We start from the raw sequence: 17,053 nt of genomic DNA, 5'->3' as shown, positions 1-17,053 counted from the left end.
AGCAAAAAGGGGGGACCTGGCCTCACAGAGAGGAAGGATATCTTCTGTTTTTCTGACTCTCTGGGGAAGGAGATCAAGATGATTGCACATGCAAACAAATTTGTCAGTGCCACCATTGCCACCTGAGTATTAGGGGCTGAAGTGGAACAGGGGACTTGAGGAAGGTGGGGAATCGTGGGAGTGGCTGGTGAGGCAAACAGAAGGGGGCCCACCCGGACAGATCTGGGTTTCTCAACCTTTGCACTAGTGACATCTTGGGCCCGATAATTCTGTGTTGTGGGGGCTGACCTGTGTCCTATAGGATGTTTAGTGGCATCCCTGGCCTAAAACCACTGGATACCAAAGCTCATAACCTTCTTCCTAGTCATGACAGCCAGAAATGTCACCAGATGTTACCACGTTTCCCCAGGGTTGGGGATGGGATCACTCCTGCCCATCTCCCCACTGAGATCCTGAGTTAGGACTGTGGAGTGCTGACTGGACATCAGGAGTGTGGGTTGCCGTCTTCATGGCTTTATTTGTTGTTATTGTTTTCCTTCTGGGAGCAGGAGCAGAGAAGGTGAACTGAACTGTGGGTTAAGCCAGCTTTGTTGGGTATGGAGGGGCACTGGTGCTGTTATGAAGGGACCGAGGGTCGTGGGTTATGGCCAGGATGTGCCTGTAGTTGAAGGCAAACGCTCATGGGTCTGAGCTGGATGCAGACACCAGGAAGTGGAGTCTGAGGACTGGCCAAGGTCTGCAAACATGGTAGCTGTGTCTTTAAGATGGGAAGAGGTAATAAAATCTCCCCTTAGTGTTGTTGAGAGGGTCAAAGGCTTTAATATACAGAAAGCACTTAAAATAGTGCCTTACTATGCTTGGTAGTATGTGCCCAAGAAGCACTAGCTATTATCATTAGGCTTTTATAGGTGCAAGTAACGGAAACTAACTCATACCCAAACCTACTTAGCAAAAAAAGAAAAGAAAGTCCCAGAGTAGGGGTAGGCCCAGTCCAGGAGCTCCGTGGTTCACTTCTGTGATTGAATTTTCTCTGCTTTGCTCTCCTCCCTGCTGCAATCGCAGCAGAATTAATTTCATTTCCCCATTGATTTGCAAGAGTTATTGTTCTCCTGCCTGTTGGCTTGAGCTTTGTGTCTACCTTGGAGTCAGCACGACCTGGGGACATGAAATCTGAAGATGGGCAGACCTGGGGTAGGATGGGGTGGGGTACAGTACCCAACCCAGAGTCAAGGGTGGTGAGGGTAAATGGGGGACCTAGAATTGAGGAGAGGGGTTGTTCCCAAAGGAATATTGGAAGCTATTATCAGAATCTCATGCCTTAAAAATACAAATGGCAGCGCCTGTGCAGTCTGTCAGTCAGTTCTGCGGGCTTTTTTTTTTTTAACTTTATGTGTTTTGGTCATTGTTCCACTTGACTGCAGAAATGAAAAGCCTTGACCAGGTGTGGCAGCTCACGCCTGTAATCCCAGCACTTTGGGAGGCCAAGGCAGGCAGATTACGAGCTCAAGAGATCGAGACCATCCTGGCCAACACGGTGAAATCCTGTCTCTACGGAAAATACAAAAATTAGCTGGGTTTGGTGGTGCGTGCCTGTAGTCCCAGCTACTCAAGAGGCTGAGGCAGGAGGTGGAGGTTGCAGTGAGCCCAGATCTTGCCACTGCATTCCAGCCTGGTGACAGAGCTAGACTCTGTGTCAAGAAAAAAAAAAAAAAAGAAAAGCCTTAGATGCTTCATTGTATGGCTGTCCTAGGATCCATTTAGCTGGCTCCCTGTTGGTGGACATCTTAGGTGTTGACAGCCTTGTGCAATTAAAAGCAGCACTCGGTCCTCTTGAGCTCCGGAATTCTAGCTCTGGTAGTGCTGCAACGGAGGCCGTGGCTTAGTAAGAGTTGGGTGCTCAGTAGATCTGTTTCTTCCTTCTTCTTGGTCCTACTCCCGGGTGATGTGTAGGACATTCCCATGCTTGGTCTTGGAGGTTTTCACATGTCCTGAGTTGGGTGATTGCTGGACGTAGTTGGGTGGTGGTTCTGAGGGACACGTGTCCCTTCCGAGGACGGAGTCCCCCTGCAGCGTGGACTGCTGAAGGATTTCAGTCTGCTCCTTGAGGTGACCACTTCCCCACAGCTTCGGGGCTCCCCTTGCTAGCACAGGTGGCTGCTGGTGCCAGAGTCATGACTCTGGCGGTTGGTTGGCAGCTGTTGTGGGATGAGCCATTTCACTCACAGCCGGAGATCTCAGCTGTTTTCCTAACACCTCTGGCTCTGAAGCACGCTTGAAATGAATCCTACAAACACTGCTTTTAATAAGGAAATCATGACAAGCAGTGTTATTTCTTGGCACCCCTCTATTCTGCTCAAGTGCCTGCTAAGTAAACCACCTTGAGTCTGGGATAGCCCAAAACAGAGATGGCATCCTGAGTTTCTGGCTGGCCCCTGGCTAGTCCTTGGAGCAGACTGGCATCAAACAGACCTGGGGTGGTTGTGGCCTGGTCAGACCCAGCTGCTGGCCCTCTGGGGGTCATTTTTTTGGAGCTACTCAAGTCCTCTGAAATAGTTAGTGCAGGCTGGGATTATGTGTTTGGGAGCCCAGTTATTTCAGAACCAAAATAGCCAAAATCTCCGTGTTATCAGTATGTCCAGTCAGCTGGCCAAACACTGCTTGGCAAAAGAGGAATCATTCATTCAGGAGATACCTGCGGCAACTCTTTTAGGTGCTAGAGCCCATAAGAGTGAATGGGACAGGCCTCCTTTTACCTTCCAGGAGTTTATGAGAAAGAAGATCAAGCTGGCTTCCAAGAGAGGCCCTAACTTTGTTAAGGAACTGAAGACCTCATCATGAGACTAGTTAGAAACATACCTAGGCTGTGGAGCCAGGCCAGCCTGTGACTGAATTTTTGTTTCTGCCATTCCCTTGCTTTGTGGCTGGGCAGGTTTCTTCGTCTGTAACATGGTGTGGTGATCGTACCAACCTGGGTTGTTCTGAGGGCACCTGGCATGGTATCTGGCCCATAGTAGGTGCTTTTAAAAATGAAAATGATTACCGTTACTTTTGAGCCATGATGAATCTTGATTGAATCATCAGGATACAAGTTCTAGCAAGTAAGAAACCTCCTTACATTTTATAGATTGTTTTTCTGCTTGGCCTTGGTTAAGGATCTGGAATGTTGTTTAACCTCAGAGAGGTTTTGTCTTTCTTTCAAAAAGCTGGTGCCTGTCAGTGCTGTGTCTCTCACTTGCTAGCCAGGGAGGAGTGAGAGGGCTGGATTCTGTGAGGGGAGCTTGAGCTATGCTTCCTGTTCTCTCCCGGCGTCTCCTGTTCTCTCCCTCCAGGTCCAGTCACATGCTGAGGTCAGAATTCTTTTGAGGTGTTAACCTTGACCTTGTAGTGAACTGAATCTGAAGCTTAAATGGTATAGACTTTAGGTGATTCAGACACAGAATCTCTGAGAATCACTGCTTTAAATAATTTATTTGATGACTATTTTGTGCCTATGAGTAAGGCACTGTAAGGAAGATAAGGCGTCTGCCCTAGAGGTTTCATTCTCTTTAGGTAGGACAAGATATGTCTACATATTGCAGTAAAAGCCAGAGACTGTAATAATAAACAATTATCCTTTATAGACTGCTTGCTAAGCATTTTAGACACCGTCTCCTTTAAATCACATGACAGTCCCGTGAGGAAGGTACTGTTTTCCTTATTTCATTTTTTTATTTGTAGAAATGGGGCCTCACTCTTATTTCCTTATTTCATTTTTTTATTTGTAGTGATGTTGCCCAGGCTCGTCACTCATTCCTGAGCTCAGGCGATCCTGAGGCTACCTTGGCCTCCCAAAGTACTGGGGTTACAGACCTTTTTTTTTTTTTTTTTTTTTTTTCCTCGAGACAGAGTCTCGCTCTGTTGCCCAGGCATGGGTACAGTGACACTGTCTCGGCTCACTGCAATCTCCACTTCCTGGGTTCAAGCAATTCTTCTGTTTCAGCCTCCTGAGTAACCGGGATTACAGGCAACCCCACCACGCCCAGCTAATTTTTGTATTTTTAGTAGATACAGGGTTTCACCCTGTTGGCCAGGCTGGTCTTGAACTCCTGACCTCCTTGAACTCCACCTACCTAGACCTCCCAAAGTGCTGGTATTACAGGTGTGAGCCACCAAACCTGGCTGACTATTTTTATTATTATTTTTGAGGCAGGGTCTCATTCTGTCCCTCCAGGCAGGAGTGCAATGGCACAATCATAGTTCACTGCAGCCTTGACCTCCTGGGCTCAAGTGATCCTCCTGAGTAGCTAGGACTGCAGGTGTGTGCCACCATGCCTGGCTGGTTTTTTATTTTAGTAGAGACAGAGGGTTTCACCGTGTTGGCCAGACTGGACTCCAACTCCTAAGCTCAGGCAGTCCGCCCACCTCAGCCTCCCAAAGTGTTAGGTTTATAGGCATGAGCCACTTTGTCTGGCAGCCTGGGTAATTTTTTAAAAAATTTATAGAGATTGGGTCCTGTTAGGTTGCTCAGGCTGGTCTCGACCTCCTAGGCTCAAACAATCCTCCTGCCTTGGCTTCCTAGAGTGCTGGGTTAATAGGCATGAGTTGCAGCGCCTAGCCCTATTTTTTTTTATTTTATAGTAGAGGAAACGAAGTACATGTAATAAGGGGTGTAGCTGGAGATCCCTATCGGAGAAGTGGCAGATAAAATATCTGTTCAGAAGAGGAAGAGACAGCTTCTGTTTTTGGGGGGGCAGGTGATAAAGAGGTCAGAGAAGTCTTTAGGGTGGAATTTGAATTGGGACTCAAGGGTGCATAGGATTTTAAGATATGGAACCTGGGAAAGAGCTTGGGCAGGGCAGGGAGGAGAATATAGGAATCAATCACTGATTCCTCCCTTGCCCTTGTGTTCTCTTTTCACTTAGAAAGGTGTCAATGGGCAGGAAGATGGTGATTACCTGTCCATTGACTCTCCCTATTGAGACTTATGACTTCCATGTGACATAAACGTGACTGCAGTCAGGAAAAGTTCAGCTCTGACTATGCAGCGTTGAACAATCAGAGGGAGAAGCAATAGGGCTGGTGTAGCGGGAGGGAGTTTTCTGCAGGAGCTGGAAATTCAGATGGGTCTGGAAGAATATGGATAGGACCCTGAGAGGCACAGAGCGGACACTTGGGCCAGAGGAAAAACAATGTCAGAAGTAGTCAGAATTATGGCCCTGCGAAGTAATGCCTCATTTCCAGAGCCTAACAGAGCTGCTCTGTCAGAACCAGTATGGCAGACCAGGACAGGATGGCCAGAGGGGAGATGGAAGGGTTATTTTTTAAGTTTTATTTACTTGTTTTTGTTGTTGTTTTTATTTATTTTAGTAGATAATTTATTTTAGTAGAGACGGGGTTTCACTGTGTTGGCTAACATGGTCTCATTCTCTTGACCTCGTGGTTCGCCTACCTCAACCTCCCAAAGTGCTGGGATTACAGGCATGAGCCACCGTGGCTGCCACTGGAAGTTTTATGAACAGGCAGGATGGTATTCCTTCTGGTGGTGTGTTCTTGTCTTCCTGTCACACAGCTGAAACACTTCCAGGTTGCCTTTCCAATGCTGGCTTCTGTCTCTGCTTGTTGCAGGCCAGGTGGGCGCGTCCCGACTCAGACAATACCCAGGCCAGGGTCTTGCTCTGCGGCCCAAGCTGCAGCGGAGTGGCGTGATCTTGGCTCACTGCAGCCTTAGCTTCCTGAGTTTAAGCAATCCTCCCACTTCAGCTTCCTGAGTAGCTATGACTACAGTCACATGCTACCATGCCCAGCTAATTTTTTTTCTTTCTTTTTTGAGACGGAGTCTTGTTCTGTTGCCCAAGCTAGAATGCAGTGGTACAACCTCGGCTCTCTGCAACGTCTGCCTCCTGGGTTCAAGCGATTCTCCTGCCTCAGCCTCAAAAGTAGCTGGGATTACAGGCACCCACCACCACACCCGGCTAATTTTTGTATTTTTAGTAGAGACGGGGTTTCATCTTGTTGATCAGGGTGGTGTTGATCTCTTGACCTCGTGATCCACCTGCCTCGGCCTCCCAAAGTGCTGGAATTATAGGTGTGAGCCACCACACCCGGCTTTTTTTTTTTTGTGACAGAGACTTGCTCTGTTGCCAGGCACCAGGCTGGAGTGCAGTGGTGCGATCTCGGCTCGCTGCAGCCTCTGCTTCCCAGGTTCAAGCAGTTCTGCCTCAGCCTCCTGCGTAGCCAGGACTGCGGGTGTGCGCCACCACGCCCAGATAATTTATTTTAGTAGAGACGGGGTTTCACTGTGTTGGCTAACATGGTCTCATTCTCTTGACCTCGTGGTTCGCCTACCTCAACCTCCCAAAGTGCTGGGATTACAGGCATGAACCACCGCGGCTGCCACTGGAAGTTTTATGAACAGACAGGATGGTATTCCTTCTGGTGGTGTGTTCTTGTCTTCCTGTCACACAGCTGAAACACTTCCAGGTGGCCTTTCCAATGCTGGCTTCTGTCTCTGCTTGTTGCAGGCCAGGTGGGCGCGTCCCGACTCAGACAATACCCAGGCCAACCTCTGCACCAGAAGTGGAGCTGCTTTCAGGGGAATAGGTTGTTAATTTTTTTTTGAGATAGTCTCCCTCTGTCGCCCAGGCTGGAGTGCAGTGGCACAATCTCAGCTCACTGCAACCTCCATCTCCCAAGTTAAGCGATTCTACTGCCTCAGCCTCCCAAGTAGCTAATTTTTTTGTATTTTTAGTAGAGCCAGGTTTCATCATGTTGGTTAGGCTGGTCTCAAACTCCTGACCTCAAATGATCTGCCCACCTCAGCCTCCCAAAATGCTGGGATTACAGGCATGAGCCATTGTGCCCAGCCAGCTTGCTAATTAATTTGCTTGTTCATTCAGTCAGCAAAGACTCAGTAAGGGCATACCATGTGCCCAGTGCTGTGCTGGTTGGTGATGGGCAGCACAGGCACAATTCCTCTCCTTTTGGCTGTCTGTCCACTGGTCTGATCCTGTAGAGCTGTGATGAGACAGCCCTTGGCTGCCATGTGTGTGAGGAGTGATGTAAATTTCTTCTTCTTATGCATTCTCTAACTTTATTATTTATTTGACAGACAAAGCCACAGACCCAAGCATGTCGGAACAGGATTGGTCAGCTATCCAGAATTTCTGTGAGCAGGTGAACACTGACCCCAATGGGTAAGGTGACTTCTCACACACATAGTTGACTCTGGGGTGTAGAGTGTGGAACTTTGTCTCTCGAGATTGTTTTAGAGTTAAGCTCTCTAGGCAAGGCTCGGTGGCTCATGCCTGTAATCCCAGCACTTTGGAAGACCAAGGTGAGAGGATTGCTTGAGGCCAGGAGTTTGAGACCACCCTTGGTGACAGAGCAAGACCCTGTCTCAAAAACATAAAAATACAGTCAGTCTATGGCATTTATTTTCTTGTTTTCCCCTATAATTTTGAAAACATTATTTTTCTAAAATTAGCAAGTTCATGTTTTAAAAAAAAAAAACAAAAACAATAGTTCATTTGCAACTGGCAGTTATACATTTTAGATAGTGTTATAAAACACTAATGCTGAAGAGAACTCTGAATGTTACTGATAGAATGTCACCACATTACCTAATTAAAAGAGATCTGGGCCGGGCGCCGTGGCTCACGCCTATAATCGCAGCACTTGGGAGGCCGAGGTGGGTGGATCATGAGGTCAAGAGATCGAGACCATCCTGTTCAACATGGTGAAACCCCGTCTCTACTAAAAATACAAAAATTAGCTGGGCATGGTGGCGCACGCCTGTAGTCCCAGCTACTCGGGAGGCTGAGGCAGGAGAATTGCTTGAACCCAGGAGGCAGAGGTTGCGGTGAGCCAAGATCGTGCCATTGCACTCCAGCCTGGGTAACAAGAGCAAAACTCTGTCTCAAAAAAAAAAAAGAGATGTGTGTATTCTCCACCATTTAAATGTAATCTTAAGAAAAAGGAAAAGGGGAAGGTTTTATTGAATTGTTTCCAAAGCAACTGGGTAGGACCTGAAGAATCAAGTGAGTCATCCAGATGTTTTTTTTTTCCTTTTCTTTTCTTTTTTTTTTTTTTTTTTGTTTGAGACAGAGTCTCACTTTGTCACCCAGACTAAAGTGATTGGTGCCGTCTTGGCTCACTGCAGTCTCTATCTCCTGGGTTCAAGTGATTCTCCTGCCTCAGCCTCCTGAGTAGCTGGGATTGCAAGCATGCACCACCACACCCGACTAATTTTTGTAGTTTTTAGTAGAGATGGTATTTCACCCTGTTGGCGAGGCTGGTCTCGAACTCCTGACCACAGGTGATCCACTTGCTTTGGCCTCCAAAGTGTGGGATGGGCGTGACCCACCGTGCCCAGCCCATCCAGATGTTTAATCTGTGTGGTGCCACATATTTGGCCAGTTTGAGCCAAGTTTGATCACACTTTCTGCTCTAGCATTTCCTGGGCATTTATCACAGACAAACAGGGCCTGTGCTGCTCTGGCTCCATGTGGGCCTGGGCTGGGACTGGCAGCTTGGAATTTGGGGTCTAGGGGTTGGCTGAGGGGAGGGCAGTGTGCCCTTGGCAGGAGGAGGACTTTGGGTGCTTTAGGTGCAACCAGGGTGGGTGGGAGATGGCCCTCTCTGGGGTCTCCTCGTGGGCTTTGTATCAGGCACACTCCACCTCTGCTTTGGGACACCAGCCCCTGGAAGAAAAGTGGTGTTACTGAGCATGCTCAGCCACTTGGGTTAGTTTCTTCTTGAGTGCCCAGAGTCTAGGTCTTTTTGTTTCCCTGTAGCCCCACACACGCGCCCTGGCTACTGGCCCACAAGATCCAGTCTCCGCAAGAGAAGGAAGCTCTTTATGCCTTAACAGTGAGTATGGCTTGCCTTGTAGCCTAAGCTTTCCTGTCCTGGTGCTGGAGAGAGCTGAGAGGCACTTTGCTTCCACCCAGGTCCTTTTCACTGGGGCAGGGAGGTCCCCTGAAAGGTTCACCATCACAGCAGGTTGGAGGAGGGAGTTCTGGCCAAGGGTCCTCATCCTTTCTAATCTTTCTCATTCGTTTCTTGAGGGCAGCATCGAGACTACTGTGGGAGAAGGAAAGGAAGGTTTTACTTTGATTTGCCCTTTTAAACCAGGGCTGGCAAGTTCATGTGCCCTGTCTGAAGAGGGCAGCTCTAGCACAGGGCCTGCTGGCTGTTAGCAAGTGTGAGTGTGGGCCCAGGATTGCTAGTTTAGGTCTTTGTATATATTTGATGTTTAGATGCTGGGGACTAGTTTGCAGTGTTGAAAGCATCAGTATGGACCAGAGGAGAGGTCTGCAGGCCCAGCTTACCTTTTGAGTACCAGTGGGCGACATCTGGCTGGTCTTGGACACTGGATACCTGATTTCAGCCTCTGGGAAGGAGTTGGTTCTTGGGCCACTTTAATCTCCCAAATGGTATCCTTAAAAGGTGGGGTGACCTCAAGGTTTGACATACCCCACTAAGCTATTTCCTGGGCATAAATCCCAGGCAGTTAGAGCAAGATTGAACAGAGGACGTTTTTTTCTTGATCTGAAAACGTCCTCTTCATGAAAACTCAGTGGGTCACCCCCCAGACCCCACATGATGGGGCTCAGTGCTACTTAGGCTACCCCTGTTTCAGCTGCCAGCGATGAATGTCATGTGTCTTTAAGCTGCTGCATTTCTGCATCCCCAGCTGCAGATTCAGGGGTTCCCACGACCCTCCCCCACACTGCCCCAGCAAGTGATTACCAGCCAGGAGGGGAGCCTGGGACCACTGGCTTTCCACCTTCTCATGGGGGTTCTGTGTCTGCAGGTGCTGGAGATGTGCATGAACCACTGTGGGGAGAAGTTTCACGGCGAGGTGGCCAAATTCCGTTTCCTGAACGAGCTCATCAAAGTGTTGTCCCCAAAGGTGAGTACCTGGGCTTGACTCTGCGCACTGTGCCACACCTATGCCCACCGTCAAACTCCTGGCACCCTCCTCACCTCAGGCCAGAGGCAGACCCATTCATGAACAAAACCCCCTCCTGCCTGTGAAAGCGCACCCCTCTTCAAGCTCTGGGAAGAGGCTGTGGTCATCAGCTACCCCTGGCTGTTAGCATTTTCACATTTCCTCTTTCAGAAGGCCCGCGGGACATGTGGCCTAGAGGAGATGAGGAACTCCAGCTTGGAGGCACAGAGCCCTGGTAGAGACAGTAAGAGATCCCAGGGGTGGCCTGAAGTTTCCTGTCACCTCCTGCCTTGTCCTCCATACCCGTTCTCCTGGCACCTATCTTAGCTTGGCCACTGTTAGGTAACCAGCATTGAACCCTGCCTTGCTGTGTTCCCACAACAGTGCTGACACTGACCGTGGGTCCTACAGTTCATTTTAGTTCTGCCACCCGGACCCCACGTGATGGGGCTCAGTGCTACTTAGGCTACCCCTGTTTCAGCTGCCAGCCATGAATGTCATGTGTCTTTAAGCTGCTGCATTTCTGCATCCCCAGCTGCAGATTCAGGGGTTCCCACGACCCTCCCCCACACTGCCCCAGGTTCCCGTAATTCCCTAGAATGATTCACGTACACAGGAAAGCACTGTACTTTTATCACTGTTTTAGCATAAAGGATATAACTAGAAGCAATACACAGGCAAGGTCTTGGTGGGGCAAGAGGGTACAGAGCTGCTGTGTCCACTCCTGGACTCTTGAGCTTGAAGTTCTCCCAACATAGGTTCAACCGAGAGGCTCTCTCAGCTTCCTTGTTTCAGTGTTTTCATCCGAGTTTTTTGTTGTTGGTGGTGGTTTTTTTGTTTTTAAGATTTAGAATTGATTGTTGTTGTTGTTTTATACTCCATTGGTAGGGATGTGGGGGCATGGGTCAGGGGATGGGGCTGAACGTTTCTGCCCTCTGATCACAGGGTTGACCTCTGGAGTGGCCAGCCCTTGAAACTCTCTAAGTGCTTACTGTTAAGTCATTAGTGAAAACTCAGGTGCTCTCCGAGATTGTGTCTCTTGAATAACAAGACACTCCTGTGACTCAGGAAATTCCAAGGATTTTTGAAGTTCTGTGCCAGGAACAAAGACCAAATTTTAGTATTCTTGTCCAAGGCAAAAAATGACTGTCCCCAGTGGTGTAGAACAGGGTCTGACCGAGACCCCTTCATCGTGGGATTTAGTGTGAATATTGTGGAGATCAATTCCTTGAATCCCAGGCTGGGCACCAGATAGTGTGGCCTCTCTCCTCACACTCATACCACACCTGGGTGCTCATTTCTCTGGGCCTGAACAGCTACCTCTTTAGTTAAAGTGTTGGTCTCCCAAGTCCCTTCGAGCTCTAGAATTCTCTTTCCTTTTTATTTCAGTACCTGGGGTCCTGGGCCACAGAAAAAGTAAAAGGAAGAGTCATTGAAATACTCTTTAGTTGGACAGTATGGTTTCCTGAAGACGTCAAGATCCGAGACGCCTATCAGATGCTGAAGAAACAAGGTCTGACTTGTGCTACTGCGTCCTCTCGTTTTTTTGTCTGCCTTATCATTTTTTGTTGAAAGCTGGACTTCTTGTGTAAGACCATACTGAGGTAGAGTTTTTATTTTTTATTTTTTACACAATAAATCTTGTATCTACTTATCTTTAAAAGCCACAGTACAGACCTTGAAAGATGGTGTAGGGCTTGCTTTTCCCTGTTGCCTGGAAATCAGGAAATAACCGCATGAGAAAAGTCAAACTATAAGCTACCTATGTCACTAAAGCCCTTATTTATCTTTAAAATTCTTGTTTGCTTAAAAACTAACCTTTTTAAAAATTTTATTTATTTAATTTATTAATTAATTAATTTATTTTTTTGAGACGGAGTTTTGCTCTTGTTACTCAGGCTGGAGTGCAATGGCGTGATCTCGGCTCACCGCAACCTCCGCCTCCTGGGTTCAGGCAATTCTCCTGCCTCAGCCTCCTGAGTAGCTGGGATTACAGGCACGCACCACCATGCCCAGCTAAATTTTTTGTATTTTTTTTTTTTAGTAGAGATGGGGTTTCACCATGTTGACCAGGATGGTCTCGATCTCTTAACCTCGTGATCCACCCGCCTCGGCCTCCTAAAGTGCTGGGATTACAGGTGTGAGCCACCGAGCCCAGTCTGCTTTAGTTATTATGAGACTGGAGATTCCTCTAGTGTTACCCTGTGTTAGGCTGGGGGCTAGTCCGTTGATTTTCTTCAGTATCTGTTCTCTCAGCTATAAGTGTTCACTTTCCTCTGTACCTCAGAGAGGGTCTTTCTCCTTGTTCTTGCCCCTCGTAGCAGTAGACAGCTGTCCCTTGTCATTCAGAGGGATAGGGTGGTGGGCAGGGCCAGTCTCTGTTCCAATTCAGCCTCGTTGGTAGGCAGGCACTACATCCTGGGTCTTAGTAGGATCTGTTTGTGATCCCCCCCTCACCCCGGTGCAGATCCAGACCCAGGACATAATTCCTGCTCCTCTCCCAATGGTTCTAGGGTTTATCTTTTCTCCCCTATTTTTTCTCTAGTTGCAGTGGGCTTCCACCAGTGCCCTCAGAGCTGCAGGGTTTCTTACTCTTCTCCCCCTAACCCTGCCTTTAGGCCTTCCCACTGTGTTTGTGAGCCTCTGGAAAAGAGTTATTTGCTTTTTAATGCAGCCTCCAGAAATTCTTTATTCTCTTGGTAACTATACTGGCCTATAAACAATTTTTACATAATTCTAGCTTAGTTACTGTTGGTATTGCCTCTTATCAGTCCTTGGAGGTTGTTTTTTTCCTTAGATTTCAGGTTACTTGGTTGTCACACTGTGATCTGAGCTCTCTGATGGGTTCAAGGAATTTGTAGGCTCGGCATGGTGGCTCATGCCCGTGATCCCAGCACTTCAGGAGTCTGAGGTGGGAGAATCACTTGAGGCCAGGAGTTTGAGACCAGCCTGGGCAACATAGCAAGACCCCATCTCTACAAAAACAATTTTTAAAAAATTAGGTGGGTGTGGTGGTACCCACCTGTAGTCCCAGCTACTTGGGGGTCAAGGTGGAAGCATTGCTTGAGCCAGGAGTTTGAGGCTGCAGCGATCTGTGATCACACCACTGCCCTCTAGCCTGGGAGACAGAGCAAGAATCTGTCTCAAAGACAACAAAAATCTTGCAAATTTGCACATTTTCCAGTGTTTTATTTTTGTCACGGTGGGGGTGATAGTTCCCACCTTTGTGTGTCCTGTTTGGAAGATGGAAATCTGAATTCCTTTTTATACTGGTCTCTTAAAAGAAGGAACCCAGGTTCAGGATGTACTGTTGTTCCCTTTCACATGCACTCAGCGTTTTTAGGAGCTTTGTCAGGGACCCTCCAGAAACTTTTGATCCGTGGGTGGTTATGTAGCTGGAAAAACTGATCCATGTTTTTATCGCATAAGGCCTACAGACTGCAGACCTTCAGGACTGGCTCTTCTCTGATGTAGTTGGCTCTGATGTCCCAGCCACTGTGGTGGTCCCTTGGATTCTCCTAAGAGATAATGCAAAACTTGATTCATGCACTGGGTGTTGTCTTTGAAGGCTGTTGACTGTGCTTCCCTAGCATGGTATCAGAACCGGCATTTCCGGACTTTATACTGGATTCTGACTGAAGTTACTGGATCCCCATATCACTGTCTTAACTTTGTAAATTGCATTTTTAGGAATTATAAAACAAGACCCTAAACTGCCAGTGGATAAAATCTTACCCCCACCATCTCCCTGGCCCAAGAGCTCCATCTTTGATGCTGATGAAGAAAAGTCCAAGGTAAAGAACCTGACCTATGTGGTGTCTGATGAGACCTTTTCTCTTAGGGACTGTGCACTAAATGCCCGTGGATGCTTGAATCAGAGTATGGAGGGGGGAAGGTTACGTGGGTTCTCCTCTCCAGACAGGCCCTTAAGAGTGAGGTAGCAGAAGGTTTGGGTGCTTTCTTCACGGATAAGTCGACCAATAAGGTGCTGGGTTCTTTGTGTCCTCTCCCTTATCTGCAGAGCCTTTCTTGGGGAAAAAAGGTGCAAAAGGATAGCCCATGGGGAGTGTGGGTGATGGGTCATGTCCTGTGTGGGTGTGGTGTTGGAGAAAAAATGGTGGGAAGACTGGCTGCTCTGTGTTGGTTCAGCTCTGCCTCAGTGCCAGGGAGCCCGACCCTAACCATTTCCATCCTCTATGAACTCCCAAAATCGTTGTCCCTTGCACATCAGTATCTAGAGGGACAAGAAGAGGAAGGGAAGGTGGCCAAGACCCAGGGATAACTCTGTGGTACCTGTGAGTAGGGAACCCTAGTGCTGGCAGTGCTTTTGGCATTTGCTTCTTGGTCAGTTGCAAGGTCTAGTTCATGGAGCTTCGGAAGGATACGCACTGCATACTAATTTTTGCATGGTATGCTCTGCCTGCCAACTGTACCCTCTCTCTGTACCCACTTCGTCGGCCTAAATAACTCTGGCCATCAGATCCCTGTTGTTGGAATGAGCAAGGCTAGTCTAGGCTCTGGGCTGCTTTTCTCCCTGGCTCTCTTACTTGGTGCCTTAGGTGTGCAGAGGGTAGGAGGAGCTAGGGAGGAGGTGTGGTGTGACTTCTGAGAAAGAATCCTGTATCACCAGCCCTCATTATCCCCACTTTTCCTGCCATCTATCCCACGAAGATTGAGTGACTTCTGTGTGCCAGGCATCCTGCTAGGCGTTGGAAATGAGGGATGAACAAGATCACCAGGGTCTATCCCATCTTAGAGTACGTGGTCCAGGGCAACTGCAGACCTAGTGCCCTTTTGGGCCAGAGAATTCTCTGTTATTAGGGATCGTCTTGTGCACTGTAGGATGTACACAGCATTCTTGACTCTACCCACCAGCTGGCAGTAGCACCCCCTCTCCAGCTGTGACAACCAAATTTATCCAGACTTGTCCAGATGTCCCCTGGGAGAAGTAATCCCCCCAGCTCCCTACTCCATTGAAAACCAGTGGCGTATTGGGACAGTCAGAGTGCCTGCATCATAGTGTCCTTGGGACCATTCGGTGAGACAGTGTGTGTAAATTGCGTGCTTTGTTGTTAGTGTTAACTTTTCTATTGCTGCTGCGTCTGCTCTGGGCCTGAGGGAGTTGTGGTCTCATCTACTCTTCCTGTTTACTCTCTCCAGCTTCTGACAAGGCTTCTGAAAAGCAACCACCCCGAGGACCTTCAGGCTGCAAACCGGTTGATCAAGAATTTGGTCAAGGAGGTAGGCATTCTTCCAGCTGGTTCAGTAGAAGCAGCATTTGACAGAGGCTAAAGGACAGTGTGTATGAACCTATCTTTGAGGGGTGGAGGAAGAGTTGCCTGGGAGAAAGAGTGGCTCCTACAGAGCCCTGAACCCTGGGGAAAAGCCATAGGCTCCCTTGAGAGCAGCAAGGTGGTGATTAGAAGCAGAAATCCCAGGGCCGGGTGCAGTGGCTCACGCCTGTAATCCCAGCACTTTGGGAGGCCGAGGCGGGTGGATCACGAGGTCAAGAGATCGAGACCATCCTGGTCAACATGGTGAAACCCCATCTCTACTAAAAATACAAAAAATAGCTGGGCATGGTGGCACGTGCCTGTAATCCCAGCTACTCGGGAGGCTGAGGCAGGAGAATTGCTTGAACCCAGGAGGCAGAGATTGCGGTGAGCCGAGATTGCGCCATTGCACTCCAGCCTGGGTAACGAGAGCGAAACTCCGTCTCAAAAAAAAAAAAAAAAAGCAGAAATCCCACTGCCGCATTTCTCAGCTGCCTTTGTCCCTGCTGCTTAAAGCATTTCCTAGACAACAGCTTCAGTCCCAGCAACAGGTATTGGTACAGACAAAGTCCAGGTTTAGAAATCTCCTTTTCAGAAGGCTTGAGGCTGATGGCACAAAGAAGGAGGTCATGGTCATCAGGCCTCAAAGTGCATATTCTTCCCCAGGAATTCTGGGCTTTTGAGTATTTTTTTCACCCACTGTGTGAGCACTCCCATGTACTTAACGTCTTGGTGGTTTCCCTGAGTGAGCTCTCTCAATAGTGACCCTTTCCCATCTCTTGTTGAGGCTTCTGCCAGGGTTTCTGCTCCCTCACTCCCATCCTCCTCTTCTTCCCAAAAGGAGCAAGAAAAATCGGAGAAGGTGTCCAAGAGGGTCAGTGCAGTGGAGGAAGTGCGAAGCCATGTGAAGGTACTGCAGGAGATGCTGAGCATGTACCACAGGCCAGGGCAGGCCCCGCCTGACCAGGAGGCCTTGCAGGTAATCTTCAGGTGTAACACAGGGGGCTGCACCTGTTCACGAAAGTAGGTTTGAAATGCCTTCACCTGTATGCATCCTTGAAACCATCTCAGAGTGAAGATGGTAAACATACCTGATGCCTCCCAAAATGTCCTTATGCTGCTTTGTCCTCCCTTCCTCTCTCCCTTGCTTCCCAAGCCCCAGGCAGCTGCTAATCTGCTCTCTGTTCTGATTGGCTGACAACTCCCAGACTCTTGTATAAATGGAATGATGCAGTACATAACCCTCTTTATTTTTGTCTGGTTTCTCAGTCTCACTGGAGAGCCATTCACATTGCTGTGTATAGTAGTAGTTTGTTTTTTCTTATTGCTGGGTACTGTTCCGTCACCTGGATGTACCACGGTGTGTCCCTATTGATGGACCTTGGCCTATTTCCAGCTTTGGGTGGTTATGAATCACGCAGCTAGAAACAGTTGTGTACAGGATTTTGTGTGAACATATATTTTCATTTCTTGTGGGTAAATGTCTGGGATTACTAGGTCGTATGTTAAGTATGTATTTAACTTGTTAGGAAACAAAGTGGCTCAGCTATCTTCCAGCTTATGCACCATTTATAATCCTAACAGCAGCATATGAGAGTTCTAGCTCCTCTGCATCTTGAGATCTTAGTTTTCAGATGGCATTCTTACTGAGATAATTAAAATATCATAAAAGCAGCCATCACACCTACCTAGTTACAGAATATCTTAATCACCCCTAAAAAGAATCTTGTACCCATTAACAGTCATTCCCCCTTTCCCGAACTACCCTTTCCCCTAGTCCCTGGCAACCACAAATCTACTTTCTGTCTCTCTGGATTTGCCTATTTGGGTGCTTCGTCCAAGTGCAGTT

The 17,053-nt window shown here is 48.2% G+C and overlaps 1 protein-coding gene across 1 annotated transcript in view; it reads left to right on the top strand.

Annotated features, from left to right (window-relative positions):
* GGA2 (golgi associated, gamma adaptin ear containing, ARF binding protein 2) overlaps positions 1 to 17,053 on the top strand; it is a 42,590-nt gene that overhangs the window by 3,691 nt on the left and 21,846 nt on the right. Inside the window, exons 2-8 of the mRNA XM_003734423.6 lie at positions 7,088 to 7,172; positions 8,772 to 8,847; positions 9,794 to 9,892; positions 11,321 to 11,444; positions 13,622 to 13,725; positions 15,092 to 15,172; positions 16,046 to 16,183. Of these exons, the coding sequence (XP_003734471.2) occupies positions 7,088 to 7,172; positions 8,772 to 8,847; positions 9,794 to 9,892; positions 11,321 to 11,444; positions 13,622 to 13,725; positions 15,092 to 15,172; positions 16,046 to 16,183 (707 nt within the window). The remainder of the gene's footprint in view (positions 1 to 7,087; positions 7,173 to 8,771; positions 8,848 to 9,793; positions 9,893 to 11,320; positions 11,445 to 13,621; positions 13,726 to 15,091; positions 15,173 to 16,045; positions 16,184 to 17,053) is intronic.

This window comes from Callithrix jacchus, chromosome 12, assembly GCF_049354715.1.
Source record: "Callithrix jacchus isolate 240 chromosome 12, calJac240_pri, whole genome shotgun sequence".
In the NCBI taxonomy this organism is placed as follows: domain Eukaryota; kingdom Metazoa; phylum Chordata; class Mammalia; order Primates; family Cebidae; genus Callithrix; species Callithrix jacchus.
Note: the sequence above shows the minus strand (reverse complement) of the source record. Positions and strands in the feature narration are given on the sequence as shown.